This window comes from Amblyomma americanum, chromosome 11, assembly GCF_052857255.1.
Source record: "Amblyomma americanum isolate KBUSLIRL-KWMA chromosome 11, ASM5285725v1, whole genome shotgun sequence".
Taxonomy (NCBI): Eukaryota; Metazoa; Arthropoda; class Arachnida; order Ixodida; family Ixodidae; genus Amblyomma; species Amblyomma americanum.
This window is the reverse complement of record NC_135507.1, coordinates 4430272-4447408: the sequence shown is the minus strand read 5'-3', so window position 1 is coordinate 4447408 and position 17137 is coordinate 4430272. Positions and strand designations below refer to the sequence as shown.

The 17137-nt window shown below is 47.8% G+C and overlaps 1 protein-coding gene across 1 annotated transcript; it reads right to left on the bottom strand.

Annotated features, from left to right (window-relative positions):
* Positions 1-5864: 5864 nt before the first annotated feature.
* LOC144110537 (pancreatic secretory granule membrane major glycoprotein GP2-like) lies at positions 5865-14120 on the bottom strand. Its single transcript, XM_077643537.1, has 7 exons — positions 14061-14120; positions 13197-13230; positions 12462-12571; positions 10447-10467; positions 9367-9576; positions 7430-7594; positions 5865-6028 (listed from the first exon to the last, which is right to left on the bottom strand). Exons 1-7 carry the CDS (start codon positions 14068-14070, stop codon positions 5937-5939), a joined length of 642 nt encoding a protein of 213 aa, XP_077499663.1. The 5' UTR covers positions 14071-14120; the 3' UTR covers positions 5865-5936.
* Between the last annotated feature and the right edge of the window lie 3017 nt (positions 14121-17137).

Here is a 17137-nt window from a genome sequence, read left to right as displayed (position 1 = left end):
GAGAGGAAGAACTATTGCAGACGAAGAAGCGGAAGCTACAATCTTGATAGAGTGCATGCACGTGTTCCTGCAATAGGAAGAGTTGAGGGAAGGTGCGCTAATCCATCACGCCCGCGGTTTTTTGTCCGAGCGCACTGCCAGGGTGTTCTGAGGCACCTGGTAAACGAAGATGCTTTGTACTGCCGCTGTTTCGAACCCGACTCGGGTCTATAATATGGTGTTTTTTTTTTTAACGGTGAGAGCCGTTACTGGGACCCCACCTCGAGGGGTCATGTACCTGAAGCCTGTAGCTGTCATAGAAATCGACAAGCCAAGCCAAGCCAAGAGCCGCCGAGACGAGAGAGAGAAGGCACTAAAGAAAAGAAAGACGAAGAAGAAGATAGAACCCAAGCTAAGCCACGAATAAGAAGAGAAAGAAGCGAAAGTGGAGAGAATCTAAGCCAAACCAGGAGAGAGAGGAAGAAGAGAAAAAAGTGAAAAAGTCAGATTAAGCCAGACTAAGAAAGAAGAGGAAGATAACAAAGAAACGTGAGAATGGGACGAGAAAGGAGAGAGAGACAGTGCAGACACAACACGGCTCTCGCCGTGTTTATCGCTGTTTGCAGGACAGAGCGAGAGAATAAACATTTATTTTGTGAAAGGAGACCGGAGGATTGTGGGTGGAGTCCTATGTCCAGGACTCCAGTAGCTCCCGCCGACGCTTTGGCGATGGCGACTAGCACCTCCTGGTCTTCCAGGGTGCCACTGGCCAGTGACACCTTCCAATGCTCCAGCGCCTTGCTGGACGGCTTTAAGTGGTTGAGTTCAGCTGTGCATGTCTATGTAATGTGAGTGAATGCTGAATATCACCACACCAGGGACATCTCTTTGCGTATAGTGCTGGGTTGATGCGGTGTAGGGGGTTAGGAGATTGGATAAAGTGTGTTTGGATGCGTCTTAAGTGGTCGGAGTCCGCCGCGGAAAGTTTATGTGGCGGGTGTTGTTGTTAGTGGCTATTTATTAATAAAAATAACAATGGAAGGAAAATACGTTGCTAGCCTCTGCATGTGCTATCGAAACCTGAAGCACCTGAGCTGCGGCTAGCGTAAGAGAAAAGACAGGGAGAGGGAATGAGAGAGGGGGCGATAGTAAGAAAGTATAGTGGGTGGGAGGCAATGTACACCATGTAAAAACAATGTGGAAATACATGTGGGGTGGCAGGTGGTAGATACGCCGATTTAGGCGGAGGGTCTTCAGGTGGTTGGCGGCATCGTGAAGGCAACGCAGAGCGGCGGGAGAAAAGCTTAAGAAGCCTGCACGCACAAAGCGTTGTGTTGTGTCCATTTCTACTCTCCCCTCTGCCCTCTCCTTAGCCGTGTGGCTTTGCGGTGCGCTGCTCCCCGTCCATAAAGCGTTGATGCTACGAGCAGTATAGTCAACAGGAGCGCGAACGGAGTCACAAGAGGTGTTATGAGCAAGCGAAAATGCTGCATCTCGGCCAGCAGGTCGGATTGTGCCTTATGCAGTTAGCACAGCGTATACAATCAAATAACAGTTCACTGTAAATTGCATATTTAGCAGCTTATCCATCGAAACTAATACGGTGGATGTGGCTTCGATGATCGTGCTTCTCTATATTTGAAGTTACGCGTGCTATAGGTGCACTGTCTACATTGTCATACCTGATGTCTTTCCTTGTGTTCTATATAAAAGAACAAACCACCCGTACTTCTTGACACGGACGAGAGAGAGAGAGACACGAAGATGGGCGCTGACTTGCAACAAAAGTTCTATTGCCTGAGACGAGGAAATATGTACGTGAGGCTCCAAACAACATTAAGAAAATCACCGGGAGCACTTAACTATGGTTACGTGCTATCAATGCGAAAGCATTGTGCACTACTGCTGCTTCCGTTGGAGCGTTTATGGTTTGTGCGTTCGTGCAAACTTAGTTCGCGTTGGCCATCAAACCGCACACCATTCGGAGCTACGTGGGTTAATGCCGAATTGATCATTCTCTACTTAAACTTCATAGATAGCGGTGAGTCCTCATACCACTACAAGCGCAGTGGCGCATCTGTTAATCGATGCGCCACTGCACTGGCACGTGGCTCTTCCTGGCACAGCCACCCGTAAGGATTGTGCGACTCCTATGTTGCTCTTACCGAGCAACTTCTCGCGCAGCTGCAGGTGCGACGCTCCTCCAAATTTAAACGAGCTTCCTCCCATTGGCTGCAGCTTGCACGGCGCTCCTCCGAACTTACCCGAGTTACTACCGAGTTATACAACCGAGTAACTCGGGTTAATGCCCACACTTTCTGCTTACACTTTCTCCTAGCGCCACGCATGAGCCAAGTAAGGCTTAGGCATGAAAACATAATCACGATTCACGCTCGTTCATACACAGTCAGCGCCATGCAGCGTTCATGCAAGTCAGCGGTCGTCCTCGTCGAAAAGTGCGCGCGCTGTTCTTTTTCGAATGACATACCAACTCGCCCAAGCATCAGTTCTATTGTGTTCAGTGGTTTCGCTGCATTTTCTCGCGTCCCTAAGACTTGAAGAGAGTCGTTCGTTGCTATACGCAGTTATAATGGATACTCGGGCAACTGGCCGCTGATGTTCATTGCGAGCGGCGTTCGGCTGCTGAGCCAAGGTTGCGGAACAGCATCCGAGCCTCGCCGGCCGCATTTATGTATAGGCGAAATGTAAACAGTATGCACAATATACAAGATCCGGTCATCATCATCATCATCATTGTCATCATCATCATCATCAGTAGCAGCCAGACTACGCCCACTGCAGGGTAAAGGCCCCTCCCATATCTTTCCAATTAACCCGCTCTTTTGCCAACTGCGGCCATCGTATCCTCAATTCGAGATGTTAGCTTGTTCGAATGCGAGGCTTGGTCCCGTCAGCATCAAGCGCACTAAAATGGCCCCTTGTAACTTCGGAGTGTTTGCATAATGCGAGCAAATATTTAAATCCGCTTCGAGTTAAAATCCGACTGTGCCACGAGATGAGAGATATCAATGACCCATTTGAATAGCTTGCACCTTCAGAGGATCTTCGCTTCGAAGGCGTCAACTACTGAGCAATACTCGAGAAGTATGGTTTGGTTTATGTGGGTTTAACGTCCCAAAGTGACTCAGGCTATGAGGGAAGCCGTAGTGGTGGCCTCTGGAAATTTCGACCACCTGGGATTCTTTAACGTGCACTGACATCGCACAGTACACGGACCTCTGGAATTTCGTCTCCATCGAAACAAGACTGACAACTCAAAAAGCTTGCGGTGTGGTCATGGTGGAGGAATAGGCAGGGGTTAAAAAGCGATGCCCTGACTTAAGGTTCTTCCGCATACAGTGACTTAACTGTCGCGGGCTGCAGCCACGACTGAGGACTTTCCGCTCGTGTTGCACGCGAAATACGAGGCCTGGATGTGTTATGCATAGCAGCTGCTAACTGTGTCTCTAAACTGTACATTCAATACGCAGAACACGCTTAACGAATTTCTTTAAGATGTCCTTTATGTCATCCAAAAACTGCACGCGTAACGCGTTATTTCCAAATCAGTGACCGCATTTGTCTGCCGTCCGCAGCGTACCAGAGCCACGTACAGTCTTTGGCAAAAGTAAACAGACTGAATGGTTTGCTTCTCCCTCAAATAATGGAGCCCCTGCGGCTTTCCTAAAAATAAAAAAATATTAGAAGGTTAGGAAAAGTGTTCCCGTTACCTCACAGGGATTTACATCTTGCTAGGTGCTATAACTGCCCCGCTATACAACTGAGAAGCAAACCAGGCAGCCTGGTTACTTTTGGCAAAGGGGGTACTTCATAATACCATTAAGACAACTGCCTGAAGCACTCAGAGCTGTGTCCAATTCTTTGTCGTCTTATTGCAGCAATCAGCTTATCCACATAGCCGGGGCGAGGACAACTTCAGAGTCTGTATAAAGACGTCACTGTATGCGAAAGTGAAATATCTGAAGAGTCCCTTTCTCATGCAACTGGACACAGTTCGCGGATGGTGAAGTATGTAACGGCTCGCCGCCTGCTTTTGTTAAGGCCTCGCGCTAAGCCTCGTGCGCGGCGAAACAAACAAACCCATTTCGCGACGCTATAAACCGCTTTAACGTGACTAGAACGCCGCCACAAGCTGCCCTCTACTTACATTTCTTTGTCGTGCGTCAGGAAAAGTCACAGGGGAGACACCAGGCGGTCTATGAGAGGCAGCCCTGTTAGTTGGCGACGCTGTAGCGCGAGAACAAGGGAGGGTTTGCTCCTTGCGGTAGTTGGAAGAGGGGAGTGGGGGGGAGTGGGGGGAATTTATGTCCGCCGTTCTTTATGCCGGTGACGGGCCTTCGAGAAGTTAATTGCCGAGATCAGCTCGAAAGGCGCCGCAGGTTTCTTTGCTTTCTTTTTTTCCGGTTGCGGATGCTTTTCTGTGTCGTTCTTTCGATTATATTACTGCCTCTCCACTGGCCCACTTTTTCTTTCCTCTCTTCTCGCATTCCGACTTCAGCGCGTCTTCCTGAGCCAGCTGCGTTTGTACACGCAAGCGCGTTCTTCAGCTATTTTTTTTTTACCTTGGCATAAATTGGACATTCAAAGATGAAAGGCCTGCGTTGTTTTATACAGGGCGTTTCATCTAAGGCATCACGCAATTTCTAAAAATAAAATAGAAGAGCGCTTTTTTCTGCATAGCATTGTCATTGGTGCAGTACATCATATACAGCTAAGACATGCTAAGTAGCAGGCTGGTTAAATAATATTGAATAGTTAACTTTTAACTATTACTGTTAGGCTTCTTAATTATTGAGAGCCGTGTAGCTCACCGTAAGTAATATTTATATTAGTTTTTCGAATTTCGAAAACGGGATTATCCTCGGCGTTGTGGCCAAACAAAGTTGAACTGCATCGCTACAAAATACATGCGCTTTCGAGAAGCTTGCAAACCCGCCGTGGTGGCTCAGTGGTTAAGGCACTCGGCTACTGGTCCGGAGTACCCGGGTTGGAACCCGACCGGTGCGGCCGCGTTTCGATGGCAGCGAAACGCAAAAGGCGCCCGTATGCTGTGCGATGCCAGTGCACGTTAAAGATCCCCAGGTGGTGGAAATTATTCCGGAGCCCTCCACTACGGCACCTCTCTTCCTTTCTGCTTTAACTCCCTCCTTTATTCCTTCCCTTACGGCACGGTTCAGGTGTCCAACGATATATGAGACAGATACTGCGCCATTTTTCCCACAAAACCAATTATTATTAAACGCAAAGGTGCCCGTGTGCTGTGCGATGTCAGTACACGTTAAAGATCCTCAGGTGGTCGAATTATTCCGGAGCCCTCCACTACGGCACCTCTTTCTTCCTTTCTTTTTTCACTCTCTCATTTATCCCTTCCCTTACGGCGCGGTTCAGGACCCCTTTTCGCTCGGTGCTTGAACCCCGCTGTACGTGGATCTCTCCGCACGCCACCGAGACATGTAGTGAAGCCCGCTCTTGGGCTGCGTACTGATATCGTGCGCGGAGGAAGCTACGCACGCAGCCAGAGTGCATGGTGCAAATCAACGTTTTCTCCTATCACCCCTCTCCTTCACTCGACCGAAGTTCTGTTCTGGTGGGACAGACGAACACTTAACCGACCATCCGAGCGGCACCCGAAACCCACCTCTAACAGTGCTTAAGTAGCATGAATAGGAATCAGTTTATTGAGGCAACGCTTATAGATATCGCATCGCAAAGGGTATACAGCAGGAGGTCCATGTTAAATGAATCTATGATAAAAATGTGTCATTTCTTATTGCTTAGGGGTGAAAAACGTTAATGGTTAGACATCGGATGCAAAGTGCTCAACGTCGAGGGAATAGTGGTAAGAATGAGAAACAGACATCAGGGAGAATTTTGGCGACGGCCGCATATTCGGACGATACACAATCGCGGGATGACGACGGGGTGTCAGTGCCTGGTCACGTGACATCCGTACTGATGTCGGTGGTGAGGTTCCAGTGCAGCAGGTAGTCGGATCCGTTTCGACGCTTCTTGGGCACCGCGTGTTCCCCTGCGTATGTGATGCAGTATGCCGGATTTGTACTCGCAGTAAAAAGAAAAAAAATGTGTACTTAGATTGCCCGGCCGTAGCGAGATCGCTGGTCAAAGCTTATAAATACTGCAACACTAAAAACTGTGTCGAAGCATAACCGCAGCTAGCAGCAATTGATCTATTAATGGCGCATATTAGTGGGGCTCAGGACAGCGTCGGCACTTCAACATGATGCAGATATAAAGCCAAGTATAGAGGATAAAAAACAGACGACCGAAGTGAACAGGACCCAACGCATAACATGGCACAGAGCTGGAGCGGTTGGTAAACTTGTTTTGTTGTAGACATAAGTCCAGAAAAGGTGGACAACAGACGGACGAAGAGAACAGAACACAGCGCATGATGCGGTAAGATGCTGGGCTAGTCGGGTCCGTCCGCAAACTTGTCCAGGGTAGACACAAGCGCAGAGTGAAATGAAAAAACGGGTGAAGTGAACTCGTTGAAAATGCTGTACGTATTTTAATCACTTCATCTTTCTATTGTTTTGTTCTGCACTTGTTTCTACTATGGAACAAGTTAGAATTAGCGATGGAACCAACAGGCCCAGCTTTGTACCATCCTATGTAAGTAACAATACAATTTCAAACAGCACTAGACCACATAACCAGAAAGAGGAGGAGACAAACACGCGCCGTGTTTGTCTCCTCCTCTTTCTGGTCCTGTTGTCTAGCGCTGTTTGAAATTGTATTGTTGCCATAGAACACCAACTCGCCCAGTCTGCTACGCTTCTATATAAGTACTATGTCTGGTTCACTCCGCCCGTCTATTGTCCTGTTCTGTGTTTGTGCCTACAATGCGATAAGCTTACCAAATGGCCCAACTCCGTATCATGTTAGCATGACGTGTCCCATTTACTTCGTCCCTGCGTTTCCCTCCTGTTTTGCGCTTGTTGCAGCAGCATTGCAAGAAATATTGGAGGCGACAATTAAGCAATTATGCGGAACTGGTCGTTCTCTACTTTATATTCATAGTTCCCTGGGAGTCCTCGTACCCCACTTAGCGAGGTGGTTCAGCGGTTAAGCGATGCGCCACTGCCCTGCGATGGCGGGTGCTGTCATCGGTGGGGATTGTGCGACACAGGTTGCTCTTCCAAAGCATCCTCTCGAGCCCAATCTCTGACTTCCACCTTCCACGGTGATCAGTTTGCACACAATCCGGTGGGCAGGTTATGATGACGCCACAAGGCCACGTGACCTAGGTGGCACACCTGGTTGCTTCTCCGGGGATTTTTCTCTCACAACGCCGGCGCCGCCGGATTTTCTGCAGAACGGGAGCCTTAACGATAATCGCTCTAAAATTATCCCGCCAACAACCCACGGCGCACAAAACGGCAGGAAGCGCCGGCAGCACGTGCCTCACCGATGCAGTAGGCCATGAAGCACCTGGGCAGCGGCTGCAGGTAGTAGGCCATGTAGCTTCCGCAGTGCTGCACCCGGATGTTGGCGTGGTAGCTGCACGCGTTGTCCTCGTCCGCGCCGCACGCCACTGCGGGCATAGGCATGCTCGGGTACTGCGGGTGGCTTCCTGCATCGTTCCCGCGCAACGCACATGCATATATATGAAGAGTCATGCATGGCCGCTGATGCTGGTCTGGGCGTACTTTTAGGCTACGTACAGGTCGCAGCAATACGAAAGACAATGCTACACAGCATGCACTCAACAGTTCTGCAAAAATATCGATAAAAATATCGATGAATATTTTTCTAAGTATGTTAATTCTATTCTTTAACTGCATGATCATGTTTAACACCTTTTAAAGTACCAAGCAAAAGTACAAATTAATTTTCTTCTGAGTACGAGCTAAGTTTTCTGATTGGTGCTCGTGCCTATAGACGGCCCTATTTGCAACCTTTTTAAAACTGTCGAACATCATAAGCCCCGGATGCCCAGGTTTTTTACAGTCATAACGGCTTTCTGTTTAGTTTTCCCTTGTACTAGTTAACTTTACTTGAGGATGGTTTGCTTTGGTTTATGGGGTTTAATAATAATAATAATAATTGGTTTTTGGGGAAAGGAAATGGCGCAGTATCTGTCTCATATATCGTTGGACACCTGAACCGCGCCATAAGGGAAGGGATAAAGGAGGGAGTGAAAGAAGAAAGGAAGAAGAGGTGCCGTAGTGGAGTCCTGTCTTTTGTGTGCCTTCTGTGTCCCCGTTTCTTGCGCCATTACCAGTTTTTCTTTCAACATGAACCAACTCGCCCAAACTAGAGTTTTATTAGTGGAGGGCTCCGGAATAATTTCGACCGCCTGGGTATCTTTAACGTGCACTGACATCGCACAGCACACGGGCGCCTTAGCGTTTTTCCTCCATAAAAACGCAGCCGCCGCGGTCGGGTTCGAACCCGAGAACTCCGGATCAGTAGTCGAGCGCCCTAACCAGTGAGCCACCGCGGCGGGGCAAGGGTTTAACGTCCCAAAGCGACTCAGGCTATGAGGGACGCCGTAGTGAAGGGCTCCGGAAATATCGACCACCTGGGGTTCTTTAATGTGCACTGACATCGCACAGCACACGGGCCTCTAGAATTTCGCCTCCATCGAAATTCGACCGCCGCGGCCGGGATCGAACCCGCGTCTTTCGGGTTACTCGAGGATGGTTTACACATGGATGTCTTCGCCTAAAGCGCATGCGGTCATCGCCATGCACCCCGAAGTGCCGAACGTGGTTGCTGGCATACGTAGACAATATCCCAGGTCTTATTCGCTGTACGTTCTGTCATAGCTTGATGAAGTAACATGATTATAATTTTTGGTATAAGGAGTTTAATGTCCCGAAGCGAGTCAGGCTATTAGGAATAGCGTAGCGGAGTACTCGTTAGCATGACTGTAGTGCTTAGAATGTCGCAGCTATATATACGCATGAGCTCTGAGACATCCCGTAGTTCAGAGCTCCGAATGAATTTCGATACCTGGAGTGTATTTTAACGATCAGTTTCTCGATTTGTTCTTCTGTCCCTTTATTTGCAATGACAACTGCCGCCTGTGAAGGCATGCTGCGACGTCATATAGCCAGAAAGCATTGTCATTCAATGGCTCTGATATCACGGATGGGGCTGACCACTGAAAAAAGCAAAAAAATATAAGAGTAAAATAATCTTTACAGGATACAGCCACTGAGGTCGTCGTACGCCTGCACTACATCTTGCTTTTCACCATAATGAAAATGTAATGAAGGTGGCTCGGTAGAGTAGAACGGCACATCCACGGAGACAATGCTGCGGGAACGGTGTAAGGGTCTGCCTTCGATGAAGTGCCTTTGAATGGGCGATTTCGCGGTACCGTCAACGAACGCGTACCATAGAACCAGAAAGGCACCATAGTGTTGCACATGCCGGGAGCTGCCGGGGACTCAGGCATGCGGTTGCCGAAGGGCGTCTCAAACCGGTACCACGCCTGCTGCAGCTCGTTGTCGCAGCTGCCGTTGTCGTTGGACACCATCATGGTGGTCCGGGAGCGGATGCCCGTCGCCAGCTTCACCACGATCGGCTTCGCGCAGCGCATGTTCTCTGCACGCGGAAGTTGTCTTCTTTTCGCGACATTCACTTCTCTTTCGCCAGTAACTCGAAGAATGAATGAGAAAGCGCTTGTAATGAGAATGGCTCTAACAGATCGAAAAAGGGTATGTTAATCCGAATGCGTGTGCTATATACGCATAGGCGAAGGGGAAACTAGGCATATGCAAAAACCATATGTATGCGTTAAGAGACAAGAAGGCAATGTCATAAGCAATATTAATAAGACAGTTTAAGTAGCCTAAGCGTTCAACACAAATCTCTACAGTACAGTATACGTACAGTTGACTTTTTTTGCACATGCAGTAATTACGTACCGCGCAGGTGTTCAGTTAGACACGGGGATCGCTTTGTTCCGTGCCAAGAAGGTGTAATTTATTCTCTGCCCATGTCTTGTGGGAAAAAATACATCCGGGCTGCAGACCGGCCGCTGTCTCGATAAAAGGTTAAAAGAGCACAGCGAGAATGTCGCAAGTGTAGCTAGTATACAGGCCAAGTAGGCAAACATTGCAGGGACTGCAATGCAGAAGATGACAGCGAAGGTAATTGTGAACCCATGTGCGCCAAATGCAGTGTCATAGGAAAACACCGAGACGCACTATATAACGAGAGAGAAACTAGAGGCTTTCATGATTGTAAGATTGCAGGACGACTGCATAAACGCACCATCAGTGGCATTGTCCTACAAAGAAATAAAATACCTAGAGTGTGAAATTTGACAAGGCTTGTCCTCCACTTCTTTTGTGCCGCCTTTGCGCTTTTAATATGGAAGTATACGTAACCAGCTTGCCCAAAATACTGCATTAAGGAAGTGTTTCATGCTTCCGACTGGTTAATAAAAACTGGGTTAGAGTGTTTACTTACGTATGTGCTCTTCTCTGGCCACTGGAAGGAAGTACGACGAATTAGCGTTGACATGGTTCTTTCCACTTCTTACACATCGCGACAATGAACTTTGAAGATCGCTATATTTCAGACATCGCGTACGGTTTACACTTCAGCTGCGCGAGCTGCAGAAGGCGTGCCCTTTACATCACTGTGATCTACGAATGTAAAAAGAAGTTGTTCGTCCACTGCTCATGGGCTGTATCCGTATTGGTTGGTATATCACGCCTTTACAGTTCACCCGTTGAGCATGGACACAGGCCAATTATATAGTGAGGCGACACGGGCGAGTGACTAAAATCTAGTAAGTCGAACACGGATATATCTAACTAGAAGGGCATCGCGAAATAGTTCCGTATATCGACAATAAAAAAATGGCAATATATCGGCTTATCTGTAACCTAGAAGCAAGAATACATTGCGCCCAGGTTAGTGACGCGCTTCTTGCACTGACGTGCCGGCCGCCCGCATGCTTGTATAGCGCACCCGCTCGCTATAATGGTTGCTGTAAGGCCTAAACTATATTGCATGCAAGCTGCAGCTGATTGTTCATTGGAACTAATCACTACCTATCATAACATGCTTAATCATGCTACGAGTGCATAAAAGATTCGCACATTAAATTAAGGTTTCCTGAACGCGTTCAACAGCGAAGCAGCTTTGGTTAGGTTGGCTGCACCGCATGACAGAAAGATGGCTACAAGAGATCGAAGGCCACCCTCAAGCACACCACACGAGCACGATTTCACAGCGCTAGCGTAGCCAGCACGTGTCCAAGGATTCCGGGCAGCTGATCCGTCTCCGCGCGCGAGAAGAGCGCCATTACAGGAGATTATCGACGAACGGCTAAATTTGAGTTAGGTATACTGCGCCACTTTAATTTGCCATGCTTTTACGCAGGATTTCCAAGGATAATCTGTGTGTTAAATATAGCCAGTAATTCGAAATATCAGAGTTCGATATATCCGCGGTCGTCTGTATTAGCCATATTCCGGTAGTGCTATAGTACGGTATGGTGCGGTACGGTATAGTGTGGTATGGTATCGTATGGCATGGCATGGTGTGGTATGGTACGGTATAGTATGATACGGCATGGTATGGTACGACATGGCATGGTATGGTGTGCTGTAGTGTGGGTGCGGTGTGGGGTACGGTAAGATACGTAGAAGTGCGGCCCGGCACGGCACGGCACGGCGCGGTGTGGTGTGGTACGGTATATGGCATGTAAGGTTTCACTTCCCGAAGCTCGGCTCCGAGAGACGCCGTATATAATGTTCCGTTTGTGTCCTCGCAGGCTTCTTGCCTTCTGGTTGGACTTCAGTACTTCCCTCACAATGCTCCAAATGCCGTGATCTTTTCTTTTTTTTTAAACGCTCGAGCTGAGATAAATTAACAAAGCAGTGGGGCAGATATTCCAGACAGATGAAATCGCCGTATGTCTGGCTGCAAAACCAAAGGTCAACAATGGCTATGTAGCAAGGGCGTATAAGACCGGAGTAGAACAAAGGCGAAAACTAGCGGCGTTAAAACCAAGCGGAACACGATCGCGCGATTTAAGGGTGCTGACGCACAGCTTTTCGGCAGTTGGGGGCAGTAGTGTGTTAGCACAGGAATGCGGCGCTGAAGCGCTGGCACAGTTTTAACGACCGAAGTATGCCGATGAAACAAGCCAGTGTAATTTCAGTAGAACAGCGTCCTCTTTTCTTTCAACGCCACCTGTACTTTTCCGCAAGTCATTACCGTGACCAGCCACTAGGGCCCTTGCATCCACAGTGTCATATATAGTGTAGCGTGGCAGCACGTCGTCACAAAGCACACCGTAGCGCCACAGATTGCTGTCAAGCATTCTGTTGCATGACTTGGGACAACGCGGCTATCGTGGTAGAAGCATAACTGCATGACTGCTAATCCAGACGACAACACTAGTCTTAACTTACAAGACGTCTACCACGCTCAGCACGAACACGCAGCACAGCCTTCTGCGAAATACTCACTGTTGTGGAAAAGGAACATGAGCAGGGCTATCAGCAATCCACAAAATGTCACGCACATGAGGAAGACCGCGATAAAGGCGCCGGTCTCCGAGCGGGCCTTCTGCCTGTGGCTGGAAGGACGAAACGATATGCGTAGAGCAGTACTTTAATTGTAACCAAACTTAGTCAGCTTCATTTCTTTCCATAAAATTTTAAAGCTAGAAAGAAAACTGTTTCATCGAGAAGTTTACGATCGTTCACGCATGCGCGGCAAGGAATTCCACATAAACGGGTTGAAACGACGGTGCCAACGACAGTCTCCGTCAAATGTGTGCTTCTAAACACCAGCACACAACGCGGTGAAGGTTGCGCTATTGTGTTTATCTAAAACACGCTCAATGATTCATGGCTGCATGTTAAAAACTACCAAAAGAGAAAGATCGATTCAGGCCTCGGGCTCTGTGGCATGCTTTCGAGTGCTTCACATGCTTAGGTTTATGGTTTATGGGGTCTAACGTCTCAAAGCGAATCAGGCTATAAGGAACGCCGTAGTAAAGGGCTCCGGATAATTTTGACCACCTGGGGTTCTTTAACGTGCACTGGCACCGCACAGTAGACGGGCCTCTAGCGTTTCACCTCCTTCGAGATGCGACCGCCGCGTTCGGTATCGAACCCACGTCTTTCGGGTCACTACTTGATCCACCGCGGCGGCTGCTTAAGACATTTAAAAGTGCAAAATGGATTCAGTTGACTCACCCGTAGCCGTCATCGTAGGAGGATTGATGGTACCCTGCATGTATTTAAGAGCGAGAGAATGTCGCAGAGCAAGCTATCAGCCGTGTAAAACGAACATATGCTGCGTCTGGGAAAAAAAGTGAGGTAATTGTGCAATTACCTTAATTTCTGCATTCCGTGACGCAAATGAAACAGCTATGTAGGCGGCCTTAATGAACACGGAACATGTGCGACCACCAGAGCAACGTCTTCGAAACCTCATGTTCGATTTGATATGTATAAAACAAACGCAGCCCTAACTGTGGCATAAAAAGGCAAACATGCAAAAACGAAGGTGGCGAATCAAGTATTTGTCTATAGCTACACGTGCGGGCCCGTTTGCCCAAACAATGGTCCAATATATACGGCAATACAAACCCCCAGTGTTGAGTGGATACGTAATAATAAGGGAGTGATTATACTCACTGGCATCCCCTCAAGCGCAGACGGCTGCAAAGAGAAGCTATACAGCTTCCGCAAAAACTGCGCAGCCGAAGTAAAATTCGTCCTGGTCCGGGGTTCGAACCCGGGATCGCCACATCACCGAAGCAGTCGCTGTACAGACTGAGTTAACCGGCATGGCTAGCATATACGGTAGGGCGAGAGCGAATTGATCAATAACTCGAAGTAGGAACGGTGTTGGTCCAATGATTAGGAATCCCCCAAGGCGGCTTCGGGAGGAATGAGATAAACGAAACGATCGAGCCCTTGTCGCTAACAGCCGAACTTGCGTTATACTGCATCATGAGCTTGCCACCATTTGGAGCTGGCCAAATCGAAGGTGCAAAACTACCCGAACGCGATAAGAGTGCGCACATGCTTGAAAATAAAAAAGTCAGTACTGACCATAGGCCATGGTGAACGGTATGGCAGCCCTCTCAAGATTCACACGCTTCTACTTCTTCCTCCTTTGCTTCCAGACATGCGCATTCTTACGATGCTTGCTTGCTTGCTGAAAAATAAATGAGAAGAGAATTTTGTGCCTTGAAAACCACAATTTTTTTTTAACATCACCTAAAGCTTATGCCCTCCTATGGCCGTGGAATTTATTCTAGCAGTCAGAATTTTTTATTCTTTCTCGCTTACTTTATACTTTGTTCTAATAAATGTTTCCAATCCTTTCTTTCGCCCAAGGATGCCGCCTTTATTGATTGAAAGAACTTTTATTTCCATCAGAAAAAAGGCGCCTCCCTCCCCGGCCCCGGCACGCAGGTCAGGGAAGACGGGGAGTCATGTGCCCGCTGAGGGACACCACATCTAATCTGTTGAAAAGCGGAGCAACAGCCGTTAATATTAATATGATAGGTGCAACATTAAGAGACAGGAAGCGGGCAGAGTGGGTGAGGGAACAAACGCGTGTTAATGACATCCTAGAAGAAATCAAGAGGAAGAAATTGTCTTGGGCAGGGCATGTAATGCGAAGGCGAAATAACCGCGGGTCCTTAAGGGTAACGGAGTGGATTCCAAGAGAAGGCAAGCGTAGTATGGGGCGGCAGATGGTTAGGTGGGCGGATGAGATTAAGAAGTTTGCAGGCATAGGGTGGACGCAGCTGGCAAAGGACAGGGTTAATTGGAGAGACATGGGAGAGGCCTTTGCCCTGCAGCGGGTGTAGTAAGGCTAATGATGATGATCAACGCTTTGGGTTCGGTCACAGGTAAGACTGCAAAAGTGTGCGTGTTAATCCACGAACACCGTAAATAACGAATTTATTAAAAGATGTTGAATAACAGATAGAATCAAAAGCTTTAGTAAAATCATCAAAAACTCCCAAGGTGAATTTACTGCATAAGAGAGGATTCAGTAGACCTGCCTTTCCGAACACCATGCTGACATTTAGATAAAATATTATGCTTGGTAAGGAAGCTATCCAGTCGGGTGAGCATAATCTTCTCAAAGCTCTTTGAAAAGACTCCAATAACAGATTGTATTTGTGGAAATCGCCTTTGTTTCCTTCTTTATAAATTGCAGAAACTTTTTCTACGTTTCATGTTATCTGGAAAGCTGTCTGATGCTAATGAAAGGCTATAGATATGCACTAAGTACGAACATATAAGATCGATGACATGTTTTATAGGTCTAATCTGGATACTGCCGATGTCTAGGGCTTTACTGTTCTTGAGACATAAAAACGTGGCGTGCACTTCTGATCTATCTGTCGGTTTCAAAACCACAGTTTCTGGGCTGTATTGTAGGGAACTATGGGGGTTACCAATTGCTGAGTCTTCATTTGGTCTGCTGGCAAAGTGGCAATTAAATTGGTCTTATAATGCGTACCCGGAAATTGTTGTACCTTCAACAATGAACGTGAGCACATCAGTACGACGAAGGCACGCTCCAATCTCATCATTGATCATTTTTCCAAGTTTGCTCTGGTTGAGACATAGATAAGCTGCTAAACAGTTTTCGATAGCATTGTATTTTCGATTTTCTCAGTTCTGCTGTAATGCTATTGTGAAGCTTATTAAAACTTCCAGTGTTGAATCTTATTTCTTAAAAATGCGTTGTGCGGCTTAATCCTCTGGCGAATGATCTGTACATGTTCGAGATTAATCCGAGGTTTCCTTGCTTGCCTTTTAAGCTGTAGAGTTTTACTGGAAGTGTAAAGTTTCAAAAACGTGGTCATAAAGGTTGTAGTCGTCGTTGGCTGTGGCTTCCTTTAGGGCCTAAGTGCAGTCAGTATTCATAATTTTATTGCGAAACAACTCCAGGTTAGAATCACTTATGCTTTGATATGTGAAAGGGGTAACGTTAAGAGACTGGAAGTGGGTAGAATGGGTGATGGACAAACGCGTGTTAATGACATCCTAGTCGAAATCAAGAGGAAGAAATGGGTTTGGGCAGGGCATGTAATGCCAAGGCAAGACAATCGCTAACAGAGTGGATTCCAAGAAAAGACAAGCGTAGCAAGGGGCGGCAGAAATTTAGGTGGGAGGATGAGCTTAAGAAGTTGGAGGGGATACGGTGGCCGCAGCTGGCAAAGGAAAGGGATGTAATGATGGTAATTGCCTGCGACCGGTAGCGCTGTTTCTGTGTCGGTTTTAACAGCTGTACTTTTGCTGTGGCATCAAAGTTCTCTATAGGTCGCACGTGAAGCATAAAAACTGCGATATAATCGCTGATTCTTCCTTCCTTGCCATTAGGAGTCTTGAGGCAGGCTGGCTTAAGTGAAGCATGGCGCAATTCCTTCTCACGGAGTGACAGTGCTTGGTGGTCATGAATGTGGGCAGAGCTTCACTGCACTATTCGGAAGGCCCAAGTGAATGCAGTCCTAATTCCTGTAGTTGCTAGCCGTTGGGCTCACTCAAGGCACTTATCTACCCTCGCTATCTCTAGCGTCTTAGCTGTGACGTAAGAGATCCTCGCATGTTCAGCTCTGTGTCCTACCACCATCACCCACCTATTGTTGCGATGTTCCAGATTTCTGCCCTCTACGCGGCCTACGCCATTTTATTCATGCAGAGGACGAGTTATATTTCACATGTGCCTTCTTTGTTAAGCCACGAGGAAGCATTCAATCTCATAAAGAGAAAGAACAACGATCCTGAATGTGGACAGGTGTCCAGAGAAACAGAAACCTGTTCTTCAAAAACATAAACGGTTAATATGACTCTGCATGCCCGCACTGCGGGGACGGGACGCATGCCACCCAAGAGCATATATTATGGGAATGCGCTAGCAAACCCCCTCCGACGACACTTTTGCCAGCTCCCTCGGCGGAGGAATGGAACAAGCTCTTGGCCAGTTCAAGAAAAACTTCGCTGGCCCTCATCACGCGAGCTCAAGAGGTCGCCCCCGACTGGAAGCCACCATAGATTCGCCCCAGCCCCAACCAGAGTCACTGTACCCCCAACTAATCCCTACCATTTTGTGGCAATTAAGTTGTAACCACCACCACCAAATACACAGTTTCAAATATCGCGCC

Excerpts from the sequence above, each read along its gene's own strand:
- LOC144110537 (XM_077643537.1), bottom strand. Across the intron at positions 12,572-13,196 it reads TCCTACGATGACGGCTACGG|CCACAGGCAGAAGGCCCGCT; the intron begins GTGAGTCAACTG and ends TCGTCCTTCCAG. Across the intron at positions 10,468-12,461 it reads CATGTTCCTTTTCCACAACA|TGGCCAGAGAAGAGCACATA; the intron begins GTGAGTATTTCG and ends ACTTCCTTCCAG.